Source organism: Pelobates fuscus, chromosome 4, assembly GCF_036172605.1.
Source record: "Pelobates fuscus isolate aPelFus1 chromosome 4, aPelFus1.pri, whole genome shotgun sequence".
Lineage (NCBI taxonomy): Eukaryota > Metazoa > Chordata > Amphibia > Anura > Pelobatidae > Pelobates > Pelobates fuscus.
Window position 1 is genome coordinate 164,443,506 of NC_086320.1, and position 27,148 is coordinate 164,470,653.

The following is a 27,148-nucleotide window of genomic DNA, read 5'->3' on the forward strand; positions in this document are numbered from 1 at the left end:
GCAGAGTTTGATTCGTGGGGGAGAGTATGTCCGGTTCCCTCTGCGTTATCCTTTTCGTATTCCAGACTGAGGCGAAGATGGAAGGATTGTCAGGCGTGGTTCTATCTAAGGCTATCCATTGTTTATGTTGGGGATTGGTGTGCCATTCCAGGATTCTCTGTAGGGCTGTCGCTTGCTGATATTTCCGTACGTCCGGGAGTGCTAATCCTCCGTTTCGTCTGGGTTGGCAGAGGAGGTAATATCGCAGTTGCGGGCTTCGTCCTTTCCATATGTATGTTAAGAATGCAGTCTTCAGGGTAGCGAAGAATGTTGTCGGTATTGATATGGGGATTGTGTGGAAGAGGTACAGCATTCTGGGCAGTGCATTCATTTTAAGAACCGCTATACGGCCCAGCCACGAGATGTGCGGGAAGTTCCAAGTCCGTAGGTCTTGTTGAATGCGGGCGAGGAGGGGGGCGAAGTTAGTTTGGTATAGGGAATTCGGTTCCGTCGTCACCCATATCCCTAGGTATTTCATTTTGGATTGACACCATCGAAATGGGAAGCTCGAGGCAATGGTTCTATGGTTTCCCGTTGGGTCTGTTATATTTAGGAGTTCGCATTTGCTGAGGTTGAGCTTGAGGCCCGAGAGGCGTCCATAGTCTTCGAGTTCTTTCATTAGGCAGGGGAGGGTTATCCTAGGTTGTGTTATGAAGAACAACAAATCGTCCGCGTATGCGGCAACCTTATGTGTGGTGTTTTTCCATGTATATCCCTGGATGTTGTTATTCCGTCTTATTGCTTCCAGTAGGGGTTCGAGCGTGAGCGCGAATAGAAGTGGGGATAGGGGACATTCCTGCCTTGTGCCATTACGGATCGGGAAGGGTTCTGTAAGGGCTCCGTTTACCCGCACTGTCGCAGTTGGTTCGCTGTATATTGCCTCGATCCACTTTAGTATGGCATCAGTGAATCCCAGCAGGCGTAGTACCGTTGTCATAAATGTCCAGTTCACGCGGTCGAACGCCTTTTCGGCGTCCGTGGACAGCAGGAGGAGTGGTGTGTTGTTTCTCCTGGCGAGATGTTGGATGGCGAAGACTCTAAGGGTGCTGTCACGGGCCTCTCGTCCTGGTATAAATCCTGTTTGATCCAGGTGTATCAGTGCTGGCATTAGTGTGCCGATCCTGGTTGCCAGAATTTTGGTAAATAATTTTGTGTCAATGTTTAATAGGGAGATTGGCCTGTAACTGCTGCAGATCTCCGGGTCTTTTCCTGGTTTTGGGATTACGGTTATCGTGGCTGTCAGTGATTTGGTGTGGAACCCGTTTCCGTCCGTGATGGCGTTGAGGGCTTTAGTGAGCTTGGGGAGTAGGATGTCCTGGAGGTGTTTGTAGTAGTCTAGGGTCAGTCCGTCTGGGCCTGGTGCGCGGCCGGTTTTGGTCTTTTTGATGGCTGCTCTTAATTCGCCCTCGGTTATCGGTAGGTTGAGTGTTTCAGCGTCTGTTGTGGATATTGTCTTGTGGAGGTGTTCCTGTATGAAGTGTGACATGCGGTCTCTTTCAGAGCGTTCTTGTGCTTCCGTACCCCGTTCGTGTGTGTTGTATAAAGAGGTGTAGTATGTGAGGAATTCCTTCGCGATCTTCTCTGGGTGTTGAGTGGTCGTGTCTCCTTGCGTTTTCAGTCTGTGTACTTGTGCAGGTTGTTGTTGTTGCCTTCTGAGCATGTGTGCAAGTAGTCTCCCTCCCTTGTTCGCATGTAGGTAGAAGAATCCCTTCGACCTTCGTAGTTGGCGAGTGTGTCCCTGGAGTAGTAGGGTGTGTAGTTGCCTTCTGTTGTCCAGAAGTTCTTTGTATGTGTCATCCATTTGACTGCGTTTGTGTTGTGTTTCTAGTGTGCTGATTCGGTCTATGAGCTCGGACATGAGTGTGCCTGTTTCTTTTTTGCGTTGCGAAGCAAGTTGTATAAGTTTGCCACGTATCACGCTCTTGTGTGCTTCCCAGATAGTCATGTCCGAGACATCACCTGTCTCATTTTCCGTGAAGTAATTTGTTAGAGTCTGGGTGATTTGCATCTTCAGTGGTATGTCAGTCAGTAGTGTGTCGTTTAGTCTCCAGGTCCGTTTTGAGGGTCTTGTGAACGGGGAGTCGATCTCTATGGAGACTTTGCTATGGTCCGACCATGTCGCTGCATGTATGGTAGCGTTCTGGAGTCTCATTAGGGCTTCCTGTTGTAGAAACAGGAAGTCTACCCTGGAGTACCTCTTGTGTACGATCGAATAATGGGTGTAGTCCTTTTCTGATGGGTGCATCGTTCTCCAGCAGTCGATCAGTCTTAGTGCCTGTAAAGAGTGACGGATGTTCTTTATGTCCCTCTGCGGGATGCTGCTGTGTCCTGTGGAGGAGTCCATGTTCGGGTCCAGGGGTACATTGAAGTCTCCCCCTGTTATCAGTGTGCCTTCTGTAAAATCCGCTAGTTTCTGCAGTGTGGTTTTCAGGAAGCTTGACTGATTGTTGTTAGGGACGTAGATCGTAGCTAGTGTGTATCTGCGGTTCGTTATCTCTCCTTTGACAAACACGTATCTGCCGGTCTCATCTATGAGTGTGTCAAGTTCCTTAAACAGGATCGCGACGCCCGCTTTTTTGGCGTTGGGATGGTTACTGCAGTAGCAAGTGGGGTAGTATTTGTTCCGTAGCGCGGGGGCTGAGCCTTCCCGGAAATGTGTTTCCTGTAAGAGGGCTATTGCCATCTTTTCTCTCCGTAGTTCCCGCAGAAGGTGAGTCCGGCGCTCCGGCAGGTTCAGTCCTCGGCAATTGTGTGTGGAAATTCTTATTGGGTCCGGTCGGTATGCCATTTGGGCGGGTTGTCGTTAAGGTGTCTTAAGTTATGTTGGGTTGCCGATCTGTGGTACTATGTCCGGGGATCGTCTTTGGGGATGTTGCTCGCCGAGTGGTGTCGCAGGCCTTCTATTCGGTCCAGCGGGTGTTCCGAGGGGGTGTAGCTGCGGGGCGCGAGGTGCGGGGGGAGAAGTGAGGGTGAGTGTTGTTCCTGTGGGGTGGTGAGTGTGCGTGTGTGTGCGTGCGTGTGTGTGTGTGTGTATGTGGGTCAGGTGTGTGTGTCTGTGTCCCAGGGGTCAGGTGTGTGTCATCGGTCCTATGTGGTGCGTGTGGTGTGTTGCGTGGAGCAAGCTCTTTGCGGTCTGAGGTGGCTATTGGTATGCATGCGAGTGTGAGGTGTGTAGGTGTGCTGGGTGTGTGATGCCACTCTAAGTAGTGGTCGAGGTGGTCCTCTCCAAGGAGAGGGAGTTCGTGTGCCTACGGTAGTATGCGACGGAGTCCCTATGAATAGGTCTCAGGGGGCCCCGTCTATACCCCGCAGTATCGGGTGTGCACAACGAAAGAAGTGGGAAGCGCGACCGGGCGTCGGTCGACTAGGGCCAGTTGCCAACTCAGGGTGTGGGTGGAGTAGGTCGGGTGTGTCCCAGTTGGGTTGTCCTGTCCGTCCACGTTGGTGTAGCTAGGGTGTACCGATTGTTAGAACGGTTTGTTGTCAATGGTTGGTGCCGTAAGTAGTGGGTTATGATATCGATTTGGTCGTAGCCGTCCGTAGCATTCTGGAGTCGTCTCCCCTCTAGGTCTCGCCCCCCCCCCCAATGTGTGTGAGGGGTGTCTCCTGTAACGTCATGGGACAGTGGTTGGTGCTCTCCCGCCCCCCCCCCCCCCGAGGCGGCAGTTCGCCATGCATAGGTCCTTTCTGTCTGTCCCTCTGCTGTGTTTTGTGTTCTTATGCCGTGTAGCAATCTGTGCATTATAAATATTCTATATTTGGATATATTCTTTCAGTTGTAATTTATTGTATCTATTTTTTTTCCTCCTTTGCACTTCGCACTTCTCTCAACACAATGCTGAGAAGCAGTGGAATAGGAGGGAAAATTGGCAGTGCAGAATTAGGCATGAGGTGACTTTAGGTGGGGTAGATAGGGGCCATGGGTTTGCATGGCTTCACTTACCATTCCTATGTGAAGAGTGAAGATGGGAGACTCAAGCCAGTAACCTAGAACCCTCTCAGAGCTTAATCCTTTACTGGTTGGCTGGATGTAAAGTTTAGTCTACTTTGAGCAAATATATAATATATAGATATATAGTTTTAAATACATACCCAACATATATAGATGTATTATTGTAATATGTTAATATATTGTCTTCTGACCAGAAATTTTACATTTTGTTTCAGTGCCCACAAATTTGAAGGAAATGATTCTTCATGATGCATTAATTCAGCTTTTAGACGATGATGAAAGTGAGATTGGAGATCTGAAAGGTAGTCTAACATGAAATAACAATTAGGCTTTCTGAAAAAAACTTGTGTGGTATTTAAATGAACAGAGAACATTAAACTTACTAGTAATAAGAAAGAACAAGTGGGATATCAGAGTATAGTTAAATAGTTAAACAGCAAGTTATCATATAAAATGAAATACATTTGACCGAATTTACCGCGTAAACATGTTCTCTATAAAATTACAGGGTGGATGTAGCACTAACTATAAACTGTAATACATTCAATATTTATTCAGTATTGCATGATGAAAAAATGCTGAAATATGTAATTATAGGATCACTTGCTTATTTTACAACTGGGATCTGTGAAATTCATAGTTTGAACCAAGTTCAACTTCATCTCCATTAGAATATGCAAGAAAACCAGTGAATCAAATCTTGTATTGGATACATCATTTCGATAAGATAGGTCAGAATGTTCCTGTTGATGGTGATCCATAATGTTCCACAGTCCCACCAAAAAAAAACATCTTACAAACAAGCCAATCGTCTATAGCTCTAAATTTAGAAGTAATTAAGTGCATACTGAATGAATGGATACATATATTTATAACATCAAACATATGATGCAGAGTTTTAACATTTTAGAATGGTGATATAACAGAGCTATCAACTAACGTACAAAACAATACAATTGAGAAATAAAGATATAAAAGGCAATGATAGATAGTTCGATCTGAAACTTTTCAACCCTTCTACCTTATCTCCTCTCCCTTGCTTTCCCCAGCTGTTCACATAAACTTGCAAATGGATGGTGTTATCGCCATATTTTGGCACTTATACTACAGATGCACTTAATTATGCCTGCCACCTATTTAACAAAATACAAATAAAGAATTAAAAAAAGGAAATATAAGCAAAAACATAATTCATGAGAAGACCCTCCAGAATTGCTAACTCTGCATAAGGGGTTTGACTGCAAAAGGTGTCACACTGTCCTTGGTAAATTGATTTTTGGTTTTACGTATAGATATTGTAATAATTATTTTAAAAATGCTTAAAGAGGCATTATAGCTACCAATACAACTTTTTAACTTTAGGTTTTGCTGTATAGATCATGCCCCTGCCGTCTCACTACTCAATTATCTGCCATTTAGGAGTTAAATCACTTTATTTATGCAGCCCAAGTCAAACCTCTCTGCATATGACCTACACAGCCTTCCTAAACACTTCCTGTAAAGAGACATCTAATGTTTAAAATTAGTTTATTGCACAGTCTAATTTAGGATTGCTCCACTCCTGCACTGGTTATAGCCTGCTAGAACTTACATGAGCCTCCTTTGTGTGATTAAAGTTCACTTTACAGAGTAGGAGATACAAGTTTATAAAGTAAGTTAATATCTGATTGAAAATTAAACCATTTGTTTTCATGCAGGCTGAGTCACAGGGGTGTGTGGCTAGGACTGCATGGACAGAAACTGAAGTGATTTAACTCCTTAATGGCAGAGAATTGAGCAGTGTGACTGCAGGGGCATGATCTATACACTGCTATCTATACAGTAAAAACTGCTTCATTAAGCAAAGGGTTTTTTTGGTGACTATAGTGTCCCTTTAAATGTAAAAGTCATTAATTCTGAGAACATCTCTAGGATCTAACTAATCATGATAAGCTAAAACCTATATTTATGGGATACACAGTGTCTCTCTACCAAACATGAACAAAGTTCCCTCTTCAATCCTCAAACAAAAGGAAAAGCAGACTTTGTCACAGATTTCCAACATCATGTGAGATCTGACCTTCTTAACAGTTTACCCATGTGTGTATTTAGTTTAAGTTGGCTTGTCTGTTAAAAAAAGTTATCAACAAGCAGATGGTCTATCTAACTGTTGGGAACACTGTCATATTCACAACAAGCAGTTTATGAAGTCTCTGAGTTTTGCTTTTGTCTTTATGGAAAAACCGAATATTAGCATAAATAATGCAAATTTGAGAAAACTTATTTAATGTTCCTTATATATGAAATCAGTGATGAAGCCCATTACACGATATACTAATAATTCACTATCACTTAAAAGAACACATCTTAAAGTGATGCTTATTGTTTCTTTACAAAAAAATATTCTTCAGTTTACTAAACATAATTAGCTTGATTTACTAATTTACTCAAAAACCAGCATTGTTCATAAAATGAGTACACTCATAACTCAGAAACAGTTAACTTGCATGGCTCACAGTTATAAAAATGGGCTTATCTAGCCTCCTTACCCATAAGTGAAGTGGACGTTTGGGATAATTAAATTGTGATTTTTAATTTAAATATCACTGTCTAACCAACAATATTTAACAAGTTGAAAATGAAAACACAGTATTGTAACGGTACTTACCTGGTCTTTGAGCCGATCGGCAACCTCTGAACAGGCCGCATGTGCTGAATGAACTAGCAGTTCACATGGCCCAAATTTCAGCAGTGAGAACGTGCATGCATTCGGAGCGCTTTTTTAAAGACTCACAGGAGGCATCACATAATTTCTGTCTTGGCTTGGTCCACTTCAGTCCAGCGTCCCCATTCACGTACGTTCTGGGGTTCCAGGCATAACGTGGACTAATAAAATCACAAAATAGTATTTAAACTCCTCTGGCCCTTTTTACTGTGCCCTATTGTGGCTTCTGTATGCAGTACCCTTATGGTGAGTTTATTGTTACATTATGATATTTCTGGTATTAGCTTTGGCTTTGTTTCTGACTCTAAGTTTCTCTTTAACCCTTTTCTGACTTATTTAACTTTTCTATTGATATAACGTGTACCTGACTCCGGCTAGTTCTCCTTTTCGCTGTCTCTCTGTTATCTTGACCTATACTTGTATTTGAATAGGTTTCCTCTCTATTATGTTGTTAAAGGATCACTATAGGGTCAGGAACACAAACATGTATTCCTGACACAAACATGTATTCCTATAGTGTTAAAACCACCATCTAGCCCCCCTGGGCCCCTCATGCCTCCATATATATAGTAAAAATCTTACTGTATTCAAGCCTGAAGCTGTAACTCTGCATGCTGTTAGACTCAAAAAACAAACAGTCTGCTGACATCATCAGAAGTGGAAGCCTGATCCAATCACAATGCTTCCCCATAGGATTGGCTGAAACTGACAAGGAGACAGATCAGGAGCATGATTCAAACACAGCTTTTTGTCGCCTCCCATGGTGGATTTTTGGTGAGGCCTGTGGTAGCGATGCGTGGTGTTTGTGTTCTGCGGTGGATGGCTTTTGGAAGTCGCTGATGTAAGCCGATTTTGTGCTCGGGGGTGAGGGAGCTTAGGGATTACACGTCCATCTTTGTCGGTGGTCAGACTCCGCCCCCCTTTGATCCATATTTTAATGGCCTTTAAAAGCTCTATTGTCATAAACTGGAAAACTTCTAAGGTTGAATCATGGCAACAAATGAAAGAGCGTGTCATATTCCAGTGTAATATGCCTCTAATTTTTGTATTAATCGAGAGAAATATTGTATTTGGGACAGCTGGTTAAAGATCTTAGGAGCGAAGTGATAAAGGGCAGTTGAGACCCTGAGATGACCTGAGTTGAGTATATAATTTTCTCCTCTCCTTACACCATACGGCCCTGCCCTTCAACACTGCACTTAGAGCATGGCAACACTTTGACTGGAGCGCGCAAGAACGTGATCTGCAGCTCACACCCGGCGGAGCTCCAGACCAGAGAGCCAGTCCACTGTATCCAGGGCCGGACTGGGGATACAAAGCAGCCCTGGAAAAAAAAATCTATGCCAGCCCCATAAGTCATTGCACCATATATTGCCGTATGTAATATGTAAGGCAAGGTCTTGCCACCCCAGATGGTTGAGTAATATATATATATATATATATATATATATATATGTATTGCTTTTTCTAATATATAATATTGGTCCTTTTAATTTAATTATACATTAAGCATACTCACATGCCGTGTTTACATTGCTTCCTAGTGACACCTCTAGTGGCAGTCACTCAGACAGTCACTAGAGGTGCTTCCTGTGTCAGTGCTGCACAGCGTGATTGCACAGTGTACAGCACCTACTATCAGGGCCTTTGCAGCCAATCCTATGGCAGAGCATTGGATTGGCTCAGATCATCATGCTTGATGATCTCAGCCATAGAGGCAGGGCCAGTTGAGGGGAGACCAGCACGGCGTGGGGAGAAAAAAAAAAGGTGAGTAAAAACACTTTTTAAATACACACAGACACAGCTACACCATGACACTGACACAGACACATACACACACGCACACACACACAATGACACACACACACACACACACAATGACACACACCATGACACAGACACACACACACCATGACACAGACACACACACACCATGACAGACACACACCATGACACACACACACACACACAATGACAGACACACACCATGACACAAACACACATACACACACACCATGACACAGACACACACACACACACCATGACACAGACACACCTATACACACACCATGACACAGACACACAATGACACAGACACACACACAATGACACACACACACACCATGACACAGACACACACACCATGACACAGACACACAATGACACACCATGACACAGACACACATACACACACCATGACACAGACACACAAACACACACCATGACACAGACACACAATGACACAGACACACACACACACACAACATGACACAGACACACACACACACAAACACAGACACACACACACACCATGACACAGGCACACAATGACACAGACAGACACACACACACACACACACACAATGACACAGACACACACACACACCATGACACAGACACACACACACCATGACACAGACACACATACACACACCATGACACAGACACACAATGACACAGACACACACAGACACACACACCATGACACAGACACACACACCATGACACAGACACACACACAAACACAGACACACACACACACCATGACACAGACACACACACACACAAACACAGACACACACGCACACCATGACACAGACACACAATGACACAGACACACACACACACAATGACACAGACACACACACACCATGACACAGACACACATACACACACACCATAACACAGACACACAATGACACAGACACACAATGACACAGACACACAATGACACAGACACACACACCATGACACAGACACACAATGACACAGACACACACACCATGACACAGACACACAATGACACAGACACACACACACATACCCACCATGACACAGACACACACACACACACACACCATGACACAGACACACACACACAATGACAGACACACACCATGACACAGACACAGACACACAATGACAGACACACACACACACCCACCATGACACAGACACACACACCATGACACAGACACACACTCACACTGACACTGACAGAATTACACATTTTACCTGTGGGTGACCGGCTGGGTGGGCTAGTGGCCGCAGGGGGAGGTCTTCTGCTGCCCGCTGGCTGAGGGAGGTCTGCTGCCCGCTGGCTGAGGGAGGTCTGCTGCCCGCTGGCTGAGGGAGGTCTGCTGCCCGCTGGCTGAGGGAGGTCTGCTGGCGGCCGCAGGGGGAGCAGGCTCTTCTGTCTCTGCTCCCCCGCCCTCGCGTGCTAGAAAGAGACCGGCGCCGGAATATGACGTCATATTCCGGCCCCGGTCTCATTAAGCATCGCGCGAGGGCGGGGGAGCAGAGACAGAAAAGCCTGCTCCCCCTGCGGCCACCAGCAGACCTCCCTCAGCCAGCGGGCAGCAGACCTCCCTCAGCCAGCAGGCAGCAGACCCAGCTGTCTGCCCAGGTGCCGACGGCCCACCGCGAAATTTCCCGGTATCCCGGTGGGCCAGTCCGGCCCTGACTGTATCACCAGGGAAAGAATGTCTAATACAAGGTATGTGAGTGTGGGGAGGCTTGTGACAGTCACCCAACAGCCTGCCTCCCCCACTGTCACCCCCATAGCCTGCCTTCTCCACTGTCACCCCCATAGCCTGCTCCCCACTGTCACCCCCACAGCTTGCCTCCCCCTCTGTCATCCCCATAACCTGCCTCCCCCACTGTCACCCCATAGCCTGCCTCCCCCACAATCACCCCATAACCTGCCTCCCCCACTGTCACCCGCATAACATGCCTCCCCCACTGTCACCCCATAACCTGCCTCCCCCACTGTCACCCCATAACCTGCCTCCCCCACTGTCACCCCATAACCTGCCTCCCCCACTGTCATCCCCAAACCCTTCCTCCTCCACTGTCACCCCCTTAACCTGCCTCCCCACTGTCACCCCCTTAACCTGCCTACCCCACTGTCACCCCCTTAACCTGCCTACCCCACTGTAACCCCATAATCTGCCTCCCCCACTGTCACCCCCATAGCCTGCCTCCCCCACTGTCACCCCCATAGCCTGCCTTCTCCACTGTCACCCCCATAGCCTGCCCCCCACTGTCACCCACACAGCTTGCCTCCCCCCTCTGTCACCCCCATAGCCTGCCTCCCCCACTGTCACCCCATAGCCTGCCTCCCCCACAATCACCCCATAACCTGCCTCCCCCACTGTCACCCGCATAACATGCCTCCCCCACTGTCACCCGCATAACATGCCTCCCCCACTGTCACCCCATAACCTGCCTCCCCCACTGTCACCCCATAACTTGCCTCCCCTACTGTCACTCCCCTAACCTTCCTCCCCCACTGTCATCCCCAAACCCTTCCTCCTCCACTGTCACTCCCTAACCTGCCTTCCCCACTGTCACCCCCTTAACCTGCCTACCCCACTGTAACCCCATAATCTGCCTTCCCCACTGTCACCCCCTTAACCTGCCTACCCCACTGTAACCCCATAATCTGCCTCCCCCACTGTCACCCCCATAGCCTACTTCCCCACTGTCACCCCCATAGCCTGCCTTCTCCTTTGTCACCCTCATAACCTACTTCTCCATCTGTCACCCCCCTAACCTGCCTCCCCCACTGTCACCCCCATGGCTGACCTCCCCCCACTGTCAGCCCCATAGTCTGAATCCCCACACCCTGATACCCACCACTGTCACCCCAACACTGTAACTGTCACCTTCACATTCTGTCACCCCATAGCCTGTTTCCCCCACTGTCACCCTCACAGCCAGCCCCACACCATGACACCCACCACTGTCACCCCCACATCCTGCCACACACCACTGTCACCCCCACACTGTAATTGTCACACTCACATCCTGCCACCTACAACTGTGTCACCCACACAGCATGTCACCCCCACACTGTAACTGTCACCCTCACATTCTGTCACCCCCACAGCCTGCCCCACACCACTGGCACCCCCACAGCCTGTCACCCCCACACTGTAATTGTCACACTCACATCCTGCCACCTACAACTGTGTCACCCACACAGCATGTCACCCCCACACTGTAACTGTCACCCTCACATTCTGTCACCCCCACAGCCTGCCCCACACCACTGGCACCCCCACAGCCTGTCACCCCCACACTGTAAATGTCACCCTCACATCCCTGAGCAACCATTTCCTCTGGTCCCCTATACCCCACCCGCTCTCTGGGATGCAATTACGCCATCCACCCCAATGCAGTGGAAGAACTAAAGTAGAAAGGGCCCTAATGCGAGAATTTATTTTGGCCCCCCTACCGCAAGAGTGGCCAAAAGGTAGATCTGTCGTGCAACTCTAACAATGCTTTGAAAGCTGGAAACAACCATTTTCCAATGCTTGCAGGGTTGTGTTTAGCACTGAGCAGTGTTTGTGTGTTTAAATGTAAGCATGTTTTTGTATGTAGTATGTTTGTGTGAATGTAAGAGTGCGTTTGTGTGTGGTGCTGGCATTTTGAATGTAAGTATTCATTTATGTGTAGTGTTGGTTTTCAAATGCAGGGGTGTATTAATATTCAATACACAAGATGTAGTATGTTTGTGTGAATGTAAGAGTGCGTTTGTGTGTGGTGCTGGCATTTTGAATGTAAGTATTCATTTATGTGTAGTGTTGGTTTTCAAATGCAGGGGTGTATTAATATTCAATACACAAGATCCAGAGCACTCACTTATCCATTAAACAGCAACTTGGCAGGTTTATGCAATGTATGATCATATAATGTAACTAAACCCCCATTATTTTTGCCTAGATTAGGTGTTTTTAAGAAGACAAATACAATCTGTCAACGTTGAAGTTGCTGTTTAGTGGATAAGTGAGTGTGCTGGATCTTGTGTATTGAATAAATTGCCCCCCTGCAGCACACCATTTATGCATGTTCAGGTGAGTGCAGCCCCCTGGTTTCATATATGTGTATTGATATTTAATTTTAGTGTAAAATACAGAAGTGTGTTTGTATGTAGTGTTGACGTTTCAATGCAGGAGTGTGTTTATTTGTAGTGTTGAAGTTTGAATGCAGGGTTGTATTTGTGTGTAGTGTTGGCATTTGAATGTTGAGATGAATGCACATATACACAGACCCTGCCACACACACACTGTGATACCTGCACACACACACACACAGATACACATGCAGATACCCAGCTAAAAACACTGACACACATGCAGATACAGACACACAGATTGACGCAGATACACACACCAATACACATACAGACAGATACACAACCTGACACACATGCAGTTATTCAGACACACTGATAACATACAAATACACAGATACAACCATGACAACATACAAATACATACACATACAGATACACAAACACATATACTGTCAGACATGCTGACACACACACTGACAGACATACTGACACACACAAACATACACTGACAGACATACTGGCATACACAGACAGACATACTTACACAGTTAGACACATGCACTGACAGACATACTAACACAGAAAGACACATACACTGACAGACATACTGACACACACAGACATACACTGACAGACATACTGGCATACACAGACAGACATACTAACACAGACAGGCACATACACTGGCAGACATAGTAACACACAGAGATACATACACTGACAGACATACTGACACAAACTTACACTTTGAAACCCACCCTCCAGTTTCCTACCTGGTGTCCCCAGTATCCACACTGGTGGCTTAGGCTGTTGGGGTTTGGCTCTCTTAGCCCAGCCCCCTCCTTCCTGTCTCCTCCATTTCACTTGCGCAGATCCTCTTCTCCTTTGTGGGAGGAAGTGACTCGCAACCGTCACTCCGTCCCAGGATACTGCAAGTGGACCGGTCGCGCTGTGAAAGGGCCACAGCGTGCGACTTGGCCCCTGCTTACAAATGCCCACCGGGTGGCCCTCAGTGCATGGGCCACCTGGTGGGCCTCCTTAATATGTGGTTGCAGTGGTGGGCCATGCGGAGGATACATTTAAAGTGGAGGGCGGCAAGGCCCATGGGGCAGCTGCCTTGGGGCGTTTGCCCCGCCCCCACTGCCTGTCACCCTCACATCCTGCTCTTCCACCACTGTCACCCTCACAGCCTGCCACCCACACACCGACCCTGCCTCCACTACACACACACACACACACAGACTATGTATTCAATACACACACTCAGGGGCGTACCTAGAGCATTTGGCACCCGGGGCGGATCCTGTGCTTGGCACCCCCTTGCCCCTCCCCCCCAAAAAAAAATAATTAAAAAACCTGTAAAAAATGTTAAAGGATTTCTTTTTTCTTTACAATTTGTAAACTTTGCAAAACCGCTGTCAGCCCCTCCTGCAAAGCCCTTGTCCTGCCCCGCCCCTCCTACAAAAACCCTGTCCTGCCCCCTTCTACAAATCCTGTATTGCCCCGTCTACAAAACCCCCGCAACCCCCTTCCACAAATCCCCTGCTTATCCCCCCTTATAAAGACTTCTGTCCCAATACAAAACCCCTGCCCCCTTCTACAAAATCCCTGCAGCCCCACACACTCAGTTACAGGCAGACAGTCCCACACTCAGTTACAGGCAGACAGTCACACACACAGTTACAGGCAGACAGTCACACACAGTTACAGGCAGACAGTCACACACAGTTACAGGCAGACAGTCACACACAGTTACAGGCAGAAAGACACACACAGTTACAGGCAGACAGTCACACGCACACAGTCAGTCACAGACAGTCATGCACACAGTTACAGGCAGACAGTCACACACACATACACACAGTGACAGGCATACAGTTACACACAGACAGTCTCACACACACATACACATAGTTACAGGCATACAGTTACACACAGACAGTCACACACACACACACACACACACATACACACACAGTTACAGGCATACAGTTACACACAGGCAGTCACACACACACAGTTACAGGCATACAGTTACACACAGACAGTCTCACACACACACATACACACACACACATACACACACAGTTACAGGCATACAGTTACACACAGACAGTCTCACACACACACACACACACCACACACACACACACACACACAGTTACAGGCATACAGTTACACACACACACACACACAGTTACAGGCATACAGTTACACACAGACAGTCTCACACACACACACACCCACACACACACACATACACACACATACACACACAGTTACAGGCATACAGTTACACACAGACAGTCTCACACACACACACACACACACACACACACACACACACACACACACACAGTTACAGGCATACAGTTACACACAGACAGTCTCACACACACACACACACACCACACACACACACACACACAGTTACAGGCATACAGTTACACACACACACACACACACACACACAGTTACAGGCATACAGTTACACACAGACAGTCTCACACACACACATACACACACACACATACACACACAGTTACAGGCATACAGTTACACACAGACAGTCTCACACACACACACACACACACCACACACACACACACACACACACACAGTTACAGGCATACAGTTACACACACACACACACACACACACACACACACACACACAGTTACAGGCATACAGTTACACACAGACAGTCTCACACACACACACACACACACACACACACACACAGTTACAGGCATACAGTTACACACAGACAGTCTCACACACACACATACACACACACACACACACACACAGTTACAGGCATACAGTCTCACACACACACATACACACAGTCACACACACACACACAAAGTCACAGTCACACACACATACACACACATACACACACAGTTACAGGCATACAGTTACACACAGACACACAGTCACACAGACACACACACTCTTACTTACAGACAGTGGGCTAGAGGAGGACTGGATTCCCTGAAGCCTGTGGGGAAGCATGGATTCCATCTTGCTGTACCTCCTAACAGCAGCGGGTAAGGGCCAAATTAAGCCCCACCCCCTTTTCATCCGTGCGGCAAGTTTAGCAGCTGTTTGCTTGTGTGAGCTGTTCTGGCCGCACGGCACCCTAACTGCCATGGGGCACAGTGCAGCCACAGCTCACACAGCCCCCTCCAGCAGCCAGACCAGGGTCATGGCACCCCCCACCCTGGTGGCACCCGGGGCGGACCGCCCCCTCCGCCCCCCCTTAGTACGCCACTGCACACACTATATCCATGACACAAAAGCAGACACTGCACCCATGACACACAGATACTGCATCCACTACACACACTGCATAACATAATGGATGTTGGCGTGCTTTTGGTGGAGGGTGCAGTGTGGAGCATTGCCATAGCAACCCGCGGCTAGCGAGGGGAGAAGGCATGAAGCTGCAGGAGGGTAAGTTCAGACTTTTAGGCCCCTCTCCACACTACACAGCATAATTTGTCACTGCACAACCAGGTAAACTAGTGCCCCCCCCCCCCTCCCTGGCCACAGGTAAGAAGCAGGGAGGGGTGAATACACTAATTTATACATTTAAAAAAAAAACTGATCAGCCCTCTACACACACTACATGCGCTACACAGACACTGCACACACTACATCCACTACACACAGACACTGCTTCCTCTACACACTCTCTGCATCCACTACACACACTACATCCAATGCACACACCAAACATACTCTGCATCCACTACACTTCACCCAATATACAGACACGGCACACACTGCATGCACTACACAGACACCGCATCCACTATATACACTGCACATACCGAACATACTCTGCATCCACTACACACACTCTACATCCACTACATCAACTCTGCATCCACTACACAGACACTGCACCTACTACATAGCATCCACTACACAGACACTGCACCCATTACACATCCACTACACAAATACAGACACTGCATCTTGTACACAGTCTGCATCCACTACACACACACTGTCTGTATCCACTATATACATGCACACACTGCATCTCCTACACAGACACTGCATGCACTAAACACACTGCATAACATAATGGTTGTGCTGCCTACTTATCTCACTGGGGTACCCCCATTGCTTGACCCTTTTAGAATTTAGCTGTGAATTGCTGCATATGGCTACCATTTAGACCTCCATGTATATATTAGACTACTGCCAGATAAACACAAATCCAGATTGGGAGGCTGTTCAGATCTGAGAAAGCGACTCCCTCTTTAGTCGTGCTGTTAGCAGCGTGAAATAGGATATAAGGCAGTTACTATAGACATTTGAGCTGTATGAGAATCTAGGAAATAAGGGAGCTGGTGGTGGTTTTTTTTGGATACTTACTCCACAGCAACAGGTTTAATGCAGTGCTTTATCTCCTGAATAACACTTATTAAAGTATTTGACATCCTGAGGTCCACACCCATGTCAGTATCTATCTTTCTTCATTTTTCTGTTGGTATTCTTGGTTTTATTCCTGGTTGTTAAGTAGGCACCTACAGATTTTTTTTCTCCTCTGAGCTCAGACATAAAAAGATTTTGACAGCAGTCAAAAGAGTATTGGCTAATATACACTGTACTATTCAGTTTGAAAAAGCTCAGCATTTATTCTTGATTTGTTTCCCCCATTCAATACTTTGTCTCATACCAAGCTTTCTTGAATACTTGCACGGCATTGATCTACACAACTTCTGCTGGAAGGCTGGCCCACGTGTCTAGATCTGTAAAAGGAATTCCCTTGTTTCAAACTTAAATTTCCTTCCATTCAGCCTTAATTGGTCATCTTCAGGCTCTATTTTGTTAAGAAGTATTTTTTATTTTATAGTGTATGTTATTAGAGAATCAGCACTCTGGCAAAATGAGGAGGGTGTTGGGATGTAAGTATGTAATATATACGTTTATATATATATATTATAATATATGAATGATAATTTTTTATTTAAAGCTTCTAAGCATTAGCCATAAAAGAAAAATAAACATTTGAATTTCCTTCTTTTTGTAGCAAAAATACTGAATGCTTCTGGAGATACTTGCGTCGCTGTCCAGTCTGACACAATAAGTGCTTGTGAATTTCACCCCAAAGATGATAATATTCCCTCTTATATTGAACACTTTGAGAAGGATGCACAAGATGACATAATCGTGCTTGGCAGCCTTTCACAAAAACAGGTCAGAGTTAAACAAATATCTCAGTTAATGCTTTTTTTCAAAGGTTAGTTTTCCTTATGAACTTACTAGACTTGTATACATACTTTATGGCACACTGACCACATCTATCCCTCAAAAGAATATAGCAGAATTTAATCCAGATCACTAGATGTTTACATGGAAAACAATAAAAGCAATGCAGCAGGCCTTATTTAAAAAGAATATATATATATATATATATATATATATATATATATATATATATATATATATATATATATATATATATATATATAAAAATAGCTGCGTTGTGGGACTGTAGCTCTCACTAATCTCTGGCAGCTCTGGGACATGTATATACCAGTACTGCCTGAACAGTAAAAATCTCCTCTTAACCCCTACATATCCTTGCACACTACTGCTAATACCTTAACACCTATACTATCTCTGACCATTACCAGTACTCTACCTTAACACTTACACTAACCCTACACTACCCTAATATTTAACCCATATACTAATCTAACTCTAACTTTTTAACCTATACATTAATCTAATGCCCAACACTAATCCTAACACTAAGTGTAGTGCACTAACCTTAACCTAATAATAATGTGATATGCAAGACACATACTAAGACAACCGTGTATTAGGGTAAATAATATCATCCAGGGGGTCTGAAGCTTGTGTGAGAGAGAGGGACAGAGAGAACATTAAGGTTAACTGTTAGCAAACCCTTCAGCTGAGTAAGGCAGTCCACCACAATCAGAGATGCAAACACGCACATGTTCTCTCTTACAGCCATGCTTACTCTCTCAGGCACATAAACAATATTTGTTTTGGTTATATTTTGCATAAATGTGACTCACGTGAAATGTATAGCACTGTACATTGTAACCAATCATGTGTAGTCCTGCAATTCACAGTGCCCAACCTCATTTTGTACTACAGAGTCCCTGCACAGTGTGATGTCACATATATATTAGATTTGTACAGTTTCTTTGAGTCAGTTCTATGCATTTATCTGTCTGGGATTTATCTGTTGAGTCATATTCAATATTCAACATTCATTGAAAAATATATATACGGTATATAAAGTAAAGTTAGAAAATGTAAACTACAGAGTACCTCCAAAACATCCCCCAATAATTCTCTTAAGTTATAAAGTGCTTGCACAACACTCACACACACTTTCACTGATACTTTTCCTTTGAAGTCCTTCTTTTCCAGCTAATGTGTTTAGCAAATTGTATCAAATTGCATTTTCCTTTTAAAATTATATTTATTTTTATCTAGGATTTAAAATGTCAAGAAGAATTTTCCCAGAGTGAAAGAAATATATTGCATGCAAGATCTAATCTCAGCTTTAAAAAGTAAGTAATTCTATGTGTTTTATATTTCTTATGGTAAAACCTGCCATTGAATTTGTGGAGCAAAGAATTATGTGATTTATTTTCTGTTTCTACAAACAGGTTAGTCTTTGAAAGATTAAACCTTAGAATATTGTAATATATCAGATGTGAATTCAATGTAAATTTGGTTTAACTAGTGGTTGCCTGAATACTTCATGTGTATTAGTGTATATGTATAGTGGTGTTAGAGAGATTTTGCAAAATTCCTCTGTGTTTTTTGACCCTCTCGTTATATAGACAGACACAAATATTTTTTTTTTTAACATCGACTGGGATATTCACTATAATGTGATTTGTTGGGAATTCCATTTTAATTTAAAGTGTGTAACGTGTTAGTTACTTCCACTAGAACTCTGTATAGATATTCCAGTATGTAGGGTCTGCTTACTTTTACACATAATTATGAAAATAAGAAAAATGTGTGAAGCATGCTTAGAAATTCCCATGGTTTAGTTTAGCTTACCTTTTATGGATTTTGCCCTTTTGATATGCATGGTCAGGTGGGATTGCCATATTTAAGGATACCAAATAAGCAAACAGTGGATAGTGCCATTTTGGTATTGTTGTGGCAACCCTACATAAGGAGCTATCTACTAAGAAGACCAAATTATTAAAAGGAATTTTCATAATTTTGGTCTTTCAGACAACTATACTATTAAAAAGTAAAAAAAAAGACTTAGTATCAGTAAATGAGGGAGGTTAAATCCTCCCTTCTGCCCCGTCCGACAAAAAGGGGCATATCTGCTAAGCAGCAAGTGGCTGCTCACTGTATAAAAAAGCCTAGGGACCAGCCAGCTATTGCTGCCCAGTCACTAATCCAATAAAGAGTGACCTGGCACAGGTCTCCCATGTTGTGGCACCTATTTAAATATGTAATTGCGGGATATAGTATCCCCATGTGTGCTGCAGTGGTGGCTATTAAACTAAACTAAACAGGGCACTTAAGTAAATGAAATAGGAGGACATAGTGTCCCCCAAGCCAATGCCCCCCAACCCCAACCACTGGTGATGGGTTGGAGCTCTAAAAAATAATGAGGGGGGACCTCTCTTTTTTCCCCAGCCACCACCACCATAGGTCCCACCCACTTTATTATTTAGGGCCTCCATTTGCCACCAATGGGTGGGAGCTGCAGGGAGACAATAGGTCTTCCCATTATTATTTAAAGGACCACTATAGGCACCCAGACCACTTCAGCTCAATGAAGTGGTCTGAGTGCCAGGTCCCCCTAGCTTTAACGCTGCAGCTGAAAACATAGCAGTTTCCGAAAAACTGCTATGTTTACATTGCAGGGTTAATCCAGCCTCTAGTGGCTGTCTCCCTGACAGACACTAGAGGCCGCTTCCACAATTCTCAGTGAGTAAATTGCACTGAAATGATGCTGGACGCCCTCATGGAGTCCAGCGCCAAATAAGATCCCCATAGGAAAGCGTTGAGTAATGCATTCCTATGGGTGGGTTTGAATGCGCGCGCGCGCCTCTGACCGCGCATGCGCATTCAGCTCCATTCAGGAGCTGACGTTGGCAGGGGTGAAGAGGTCTCCAGCGCCGAGGGAGGCCGGCACTGGATTAAGGTAAGTGGCTGAAGGGGTTTTAACTGGCACTATAGGATCCCTGTAAGCCTCCACCCACCACCAATGGTTGAGGGGAGGGGGGACACTGTGTCCTGCTATTATATTTAATAGCCCCCACCTATGGTGCCCCACCAAGCACCCCCTCATTGGATTCATAACTGGGCAGCAATAGCTAGTCTTGTCTTATAACAGTGAGCAGTCACTGGCTGCTTGTTGTTTAATAAACATGCCAATACTCGCGGCACGGCAGTAGGGAAGGGAGGAAGGTTTAAGCTTTTATAGTAACATGGGGTCAATATTTACTCCCATAGGGTGAGGGCAGGTATGGGGGATTTTTTAATATTACAGGGAGGGATGCATGAGCTGGTAGCTCCCTCCTTGTAATAAACTAAATGAAAGGATGAAAGAACGAATTGCATAATTAAATTTTGCCCAACAAGCAATTTGGTCTTCATTTCATTAGTTGAAAATTCTTTTTGTTCATCTATATTTGGACAAATAGCCACAATTCAGACGAAAATGTTCATTCAAAAATGAATGCCCTAATCCCCATGTCTAACCTAATTAAAATGAAGAGTGTAAGTAGCCCCGCCGACCCCTTACACCCTCAGTCTATCCTATGCCCTAAAGAACAGTGTGACAGGTGTTTTTTTAGACTACAGAGTTTTCTTTTTGGCTTACCTGGGGTTTTTACATCCAGCCCCAAGAGAGTTCAGCCTGTCTTTCTTGTGAAGCTTCAGGATACAGGCATGTGCCAAGGTGTCCCCTTGAAGTATTCCCTTTAGTAAACAGGAGATCTACTTGCAGTGACTCTAGACATAGCAGGTATGACACTGGGATTGTCCCCTCCTGCATTGCATTTTTTCTCACATTTGCTGTTTGCAAGTAAAGCATGCAATGACAAAGCTATACAGGAGAAGCGTCTTTGCATAGCCTGTTTGAAAGCAGCAGCTGGTAATTACTTCTTCACCAGACATTATGGACTTCATTAAGCAAGCAGTTCCCCAGGGCATAATGGAGGCCAGTAAGTTGTGCAAGAGACGTAGACATCAGGACCCTGCAAGAATGGTCAGAGGATGATGCTTTGGGTGCATCCATTGATGCAGAAGCATTCCATGAAGGGTTGTCTTCTTCAGAAGAAGAATCATCACCTATTGAGCGTCTAGATCCAGCCAGTATTGCCCAGATCACTGAATATGAAGGAAGTGGTTGAAGAGGAAACACCCTCCAGTCGATACTTCTCTGAAGAAGGAAAGGAAGCACCTTTCATATGCATGAAGCTATAAAATATCTAATTTTTAGAGGAATGAACTAAAACCGATAAACTCTACACTCAAGGAAAGAGTTTCAGGCTGTATCTCTTGCACCTAAGGTTTATGCAGCTAATGCAAGTCCCCTTTAAGTAAAGCATGCAATTTCTCAAAAAAGAAAGGAACGAGAGGTTGAAGACACTTTCCAGATTTTCACAATCTGGATTCCTGAACATACAGAAATTTAAGATGGAATCTGCCCATTCTGAAAATGGTGTTCCCAGGCCAATGGATGAGGTTGATAGATAGGGCTATGTTCAAAGCTCTCTAAGCTTTTTAGAACCTTCGATGCAGAAATGGGTCTAAATACTTAATGCTACTTGTGGCATACTTAAATAACCAGGGAGGTACCAGGAGCTACAGAATGAGGACAGTTCTGAAATCTTTAATGTTGTGGACTCAAAACAGTCTCCAGGGTCTAGTAGCATCTTTCAGGTCAAGAGAAAACAGTAGCAGATTACCTGAGCAGAGTGGAAATGGAGCCTGTTAATTTAAGTCTTCCAGGAGATTGTGCACAAATGGGATATTACATATTACAGTGGATAAGATGGTGAACCACAGGACCCAGAGGAAAATTCTTGTTAAGAAATCTAGGTCCACAGGCCATAGGAAGGTGCTATCCTGCAGATGGGAGTTCAAAAACAAGTTGCAAGAGAGTACTGAAGACGGACAACTCCTCCTCAGTTAGCTCAATTAGCCTGCCCTTCAGTGGGTCCCCACTCAGATCTCAAGCTGGTTTTAGCTCATCTTGTGCCATTATAAAAAGAAACAGGACATTTGCATATCAGACTGATCCCACCCAAAAGGGCAGAACAGATCCAACAGGCAGGCCGTCTCTCTCTGCACAAGAGATACAGCAACCCCAGACGATTGTTTCAACCGTGTTAGACACAGTCCGTGAGGTATAACTTATATCCCTCTAGGCACCATGAGCAAGGGATCCACATCTGGATGCACTACAATATTATCGCACATCTAAAAAATAATAGAAGCTATTTTTTTTAATTAAGACACCTCAGGGCATTGGTATCCAACTTGTGAATCAAAATTAGCCTCACAGCAAAGCAAGTCAAAGGCACAATTCCTACCATGAGGTGATAATGATGTGGTCTATACCCATAAATCTCAATGGGGAAGTTTGAGACATACCTCCAAAAAAATGCCAAGCAGCTGCTTTTTCAGAATAGCCATCCTTGTAGCCTAAGTGGATGAACAAACAATATCTCCTCATCTGCTCAAGTAATTCATTTACAGTTTTGCCCACGTAGGCCAAACCACAATGATTCAATACACAACATGGGATGTGGTACAAGTAATGCAATGTTTCACAAAGACCTTTTACTGAGTGAACAATTACGTCTAGGGGTTGATAAATGCCTGGGGGGCCATTAACAGATTTAAGTTAAAAACGTAATAATAGATAGGTATGCATGAGAAAATCTTGAAATACAAATTCAAATTCCACTGGTAATCTGAACTGGATTGGTAATGCTTAGCCCTTGGACCATGTAATCGTCCAATTCAAAGTTGATAGTAAGTATGGTATTTTTATACAAATATAAATTTGTCTGATGTTACACCAAATGTGAAATAATCTATTCCAGCCCTATGAGAAGGCCCTATCAAGGGTCTATTTCCTGTAACAGAAAGCTGCCATACATGGCATTGATCTCTGTGAAACATCTGTCATGTTCCGAATAGTTATGGATAATCCATAAATATTGCAAAATAAGTAGAACATTTTTCAAAGAAATTGGTTGGAAATTGTCAGCCATCAGAAGTGTCCTTCCTATACAATGTATATTCAAGATGGTCAGCATTAATGAAGATCTGCAAATCCAGAAATGTATCAATCTTTGGTGCTATATTTAATTGTTGAGCACATAGGTCATATCATGCTATTGATTTCCTCACAGAAATCCTGCAAAGCCTCAATAGAATTTGTTCATAGGATAAACACATCAATAAAGAATCTGTCCATATTTGTTCAGAATGTGCTCTTTCTCATATGCAAACATAAAAGCGTTGGCATTTATGGGGGCCATTGCGGCCTCCATCAAGAGACCAGCTCTTTGCAGATGCTAGTTGTTCTCAAACTGAAAATAATTGAGGGATAATCAGAAATTTACGGGAGGGCCAGGAGTATAATAAATTGTTAGACCAGATAGAGTTTTGTGGACAATAGATTGTTAAGCATGGTCCAAACTACTGCTGATAGAAAAACCTCTAGCATCACTGTAAAGATGTAGGAAACAAGATCCCAGCATTCCCACAATGCTGTTAAGTGAATCTCAGGCGTGTCCTGATGGATGATCAACTAACTGTCAGACCCCTGACATAAGTTTCACCTTTCGGCTCATCAGAGGATTGGATTGTCTATTACTATTGTTATTTTTTTTATAGATGTCAATTTACCTGGGTATACACGGTTAGGGATCACATGTTTATGAGTTTGACATTAAGAATTTATCTATTATACCTTTACACCTCTAAAACAGGCTTGGGTACTAATCAGTAGACACTTCACAGTTTCTTACACAATTCTACCTTTTTTTTTCTTTGGTATTTACAGTGGGTATATTGTATCTTTTTACATTTATAATTTATTAAAAGTTACATTTTATTTATCAGCCGTAGTTTGGACAATGCTTTAACAATCTATTGTCCACAAAACTCTATCCGGTCTACCAATTTAGTATACTTCCATATTTTTCGGACTATTCTATTTATAGGCATTAAACCCCAATTAAGGATTACCATATTTTTCCGCTCCATATGACGCACCTCACCATAAGACGCACCTAGTTTTTAGAATAGGAAACCCAGAAAAAAAAATATATATTCTGAACAAACTGTCCCGTAGTGTTCATAACACCCCCCTCCCCTGTCCCATAGTGTTCCTTACCACTCACTCCCCTCTCCTGTACCATAATGATCTTTAACCCCCCTCCCCTGTCCCAATAGTGTTCTTTAACACCCCTCCCCTTGTTCAATAGTGTTCTCCCTCCCCTCCCCTTGTCCAATAGTGTTCTTTAACCCCCTCCTCCCCTTGTTCAATAGTGTTCTTTAATCCCCTCCCCTTGTCCAATAGTGTTTTCCTCCCCTCATACGTAGTGTTTTCCCCCCCTCCCCTTATCCAATAGTGTTCCCCCCCCTCCCATAGTGTTCTCGACATTCCATAGTGTTCTCCCCCTCCCCTCATCCCATAGTGATCTCCCCCCTCCCCTCATCCCATAGTGTCCCCCCCGTCCCATAGTGATCTTTCCCTCCCATTGGTTCCCCCCATCCCATAGTGTCCCCCCCTCCCCTCATCTGATAATGTTCTCACCTCTCCCCTCATCCGATAGTGTTCTCCCCCCCTCATCCGATAGTGTTCTCCCCCTCCCCTCATCCCATAGTGTTCTCCCCACTCCCATAGTGTTCTCCCCCCTCCCATTATCCCATAGTGTTCTCCCTCCTCCCCTCATCCGATAGTGTTTTCCCCCCTCCCCTCATCCCATAGTGTCCCCCCGTCCCATAGTGATCTTTCCCTCCCATAGTGTCACCCCCCTCCCCTTGTCCCATAGTGCCCTTTAATTAATTACTTATCTGTATTGCAGCGTGGGCCGGCAGCACAGCGCAAACCGCCGTACAGGAACATCAATTTCAGTTTCCGGTTTCCCGCCAGACTGAAAGGAAGTATGTGCACTTCCTTTTAGTCTGGCTGGAAACTGAAATTGAAGTTCCTGTACGACGGTGTGCGCTGTGCTGCCGTCCACCATAGACATATAATACCCCACGCTGCAATACAGGTAAGTCAATCTTCACATTCGCTCCATAAGACGCACAGACATTTCCCCTCACTTTTGAGGGGAAAAAAGTGCATCTTATGGAGCGAAAAATGCGGTACTTCTTTTTTCTGGCTCAATGTTTTTTGTTTTTTTTCTACAAAGTTCACAGGGGGAACAAGAACTATTTTATCTCCAAAGCTCCTTGACAATGGGGTATGACAGTATGCAAACTTTTAGCATTTTTTAAATCAATTCAATAACACAAGGTGTATCATTAATACATGTATCCAGCAATACAACAGGAAACTTAAGGGCAGATTTGAGCCATTTAGTTATTGGTTCCAGTTATCCACCCCACACAGACACAAGTCTTCTGGTGTTTAGATAAAGTATAGAGAATAGGACAAATGGGATACCTTTCCAATAGATAACCAGTCAAGTTTCTCAAGATTGTGCCATTTGTCACAGCAGAGTCAAGTATGTCAGCCATTACCTAAATAAAATCATGTGTAGGGTCATGATTCAATAATCTATAAGTCAATTCATCTTAAAGTTGTTAAAAAATATTCCTGTGTTATTCAAAATAATTAAACTCTATTATGGCACCCCCCCTTGTCAGCAGGTCTAATACAGATGGGTGAATCAGAAGCCAATTAGTTGAAGGCTTAACATTATATCTTAGAGATATTAGAGTGGACTTTCAACTTAGATGTGTTTATTTGTTTTCAAAGTTAGTCCTTAAAGATAATCCCAGTACTAAATGAGTCAGGTTCTATAATACGGACAAAAGATAAACACTTAGTCAATATCAAAATATCATTATCACTTAAAGAGTGAGAAGATAAATTAACAACATGTCTACCTGTGTCTGGGTGGAAATCCTCTGCCAGTAGTATAAGTACCCCTTCTGACCCCTACAGGGTTGGTGCTTGGACTTCTTGTTTTCTGCTTCCTAAGAATGGATGTGCTGGTGGAAGCTGGGTGACTCCTACAAAAGTAATTATTGATGAAGAGGGAGAATCTACAGTAGACATGGACATTGCTTGGCTTCTTATATCATTATGAGAGGCTGATTCCCCGGAGAAGACATTAATAGTAGGACCTGCCTTATTTTTAATTATGGGATGTTAATATGTCCTAGACTGAAGTCCCCCTAATAGCCATGTATACACATGGTGTTAAGCATAGTACTCTTTAACTCAATTACATTTCTGGTATTTAAAGCATATGAAGTCTCTCTTGTGTAACTTTTGATGTCTTTGCTTACATTTAAGATCACATCAGTGTCCTCTGAGGATGTGAGCTTCTAGGCATATGTATTCTCAGATTTCAAT

The 27,148-nt window shown here is 44.4% G+C and overlaps 1 protein-coding gene across 1 annotated transcript in view; it reads left to right on the top strand.

Annotated features, from left to right (window-relative positions):
- Nucleotides 1-27,148, top strand: part of LOC134609385 (uncharacterized) — a 180,543-nt gene that overhangs the window by 125,788 nt on the left and 27,607 nt on the right. Inside the window, exons 3-5 of the mRNA XM_063453061.1 lie at nucleotides 4,207-4,293; nucleotides 17,606-17,772; nucleotides 19,048-19,124. Coding sequence (XP_063309131.1) covers nucleotides 4,207-4,293; nucleotides 17,606-17,772; nucleotides 19,048-19,124 — 331 coding nt within the window. The remainder of the gene's footprint in view (nucleotides 1-4,206; nucleotides 4,294-17,605; nucleotides 17,773-19,047; nucleotides 19,125-27,148) is intronic.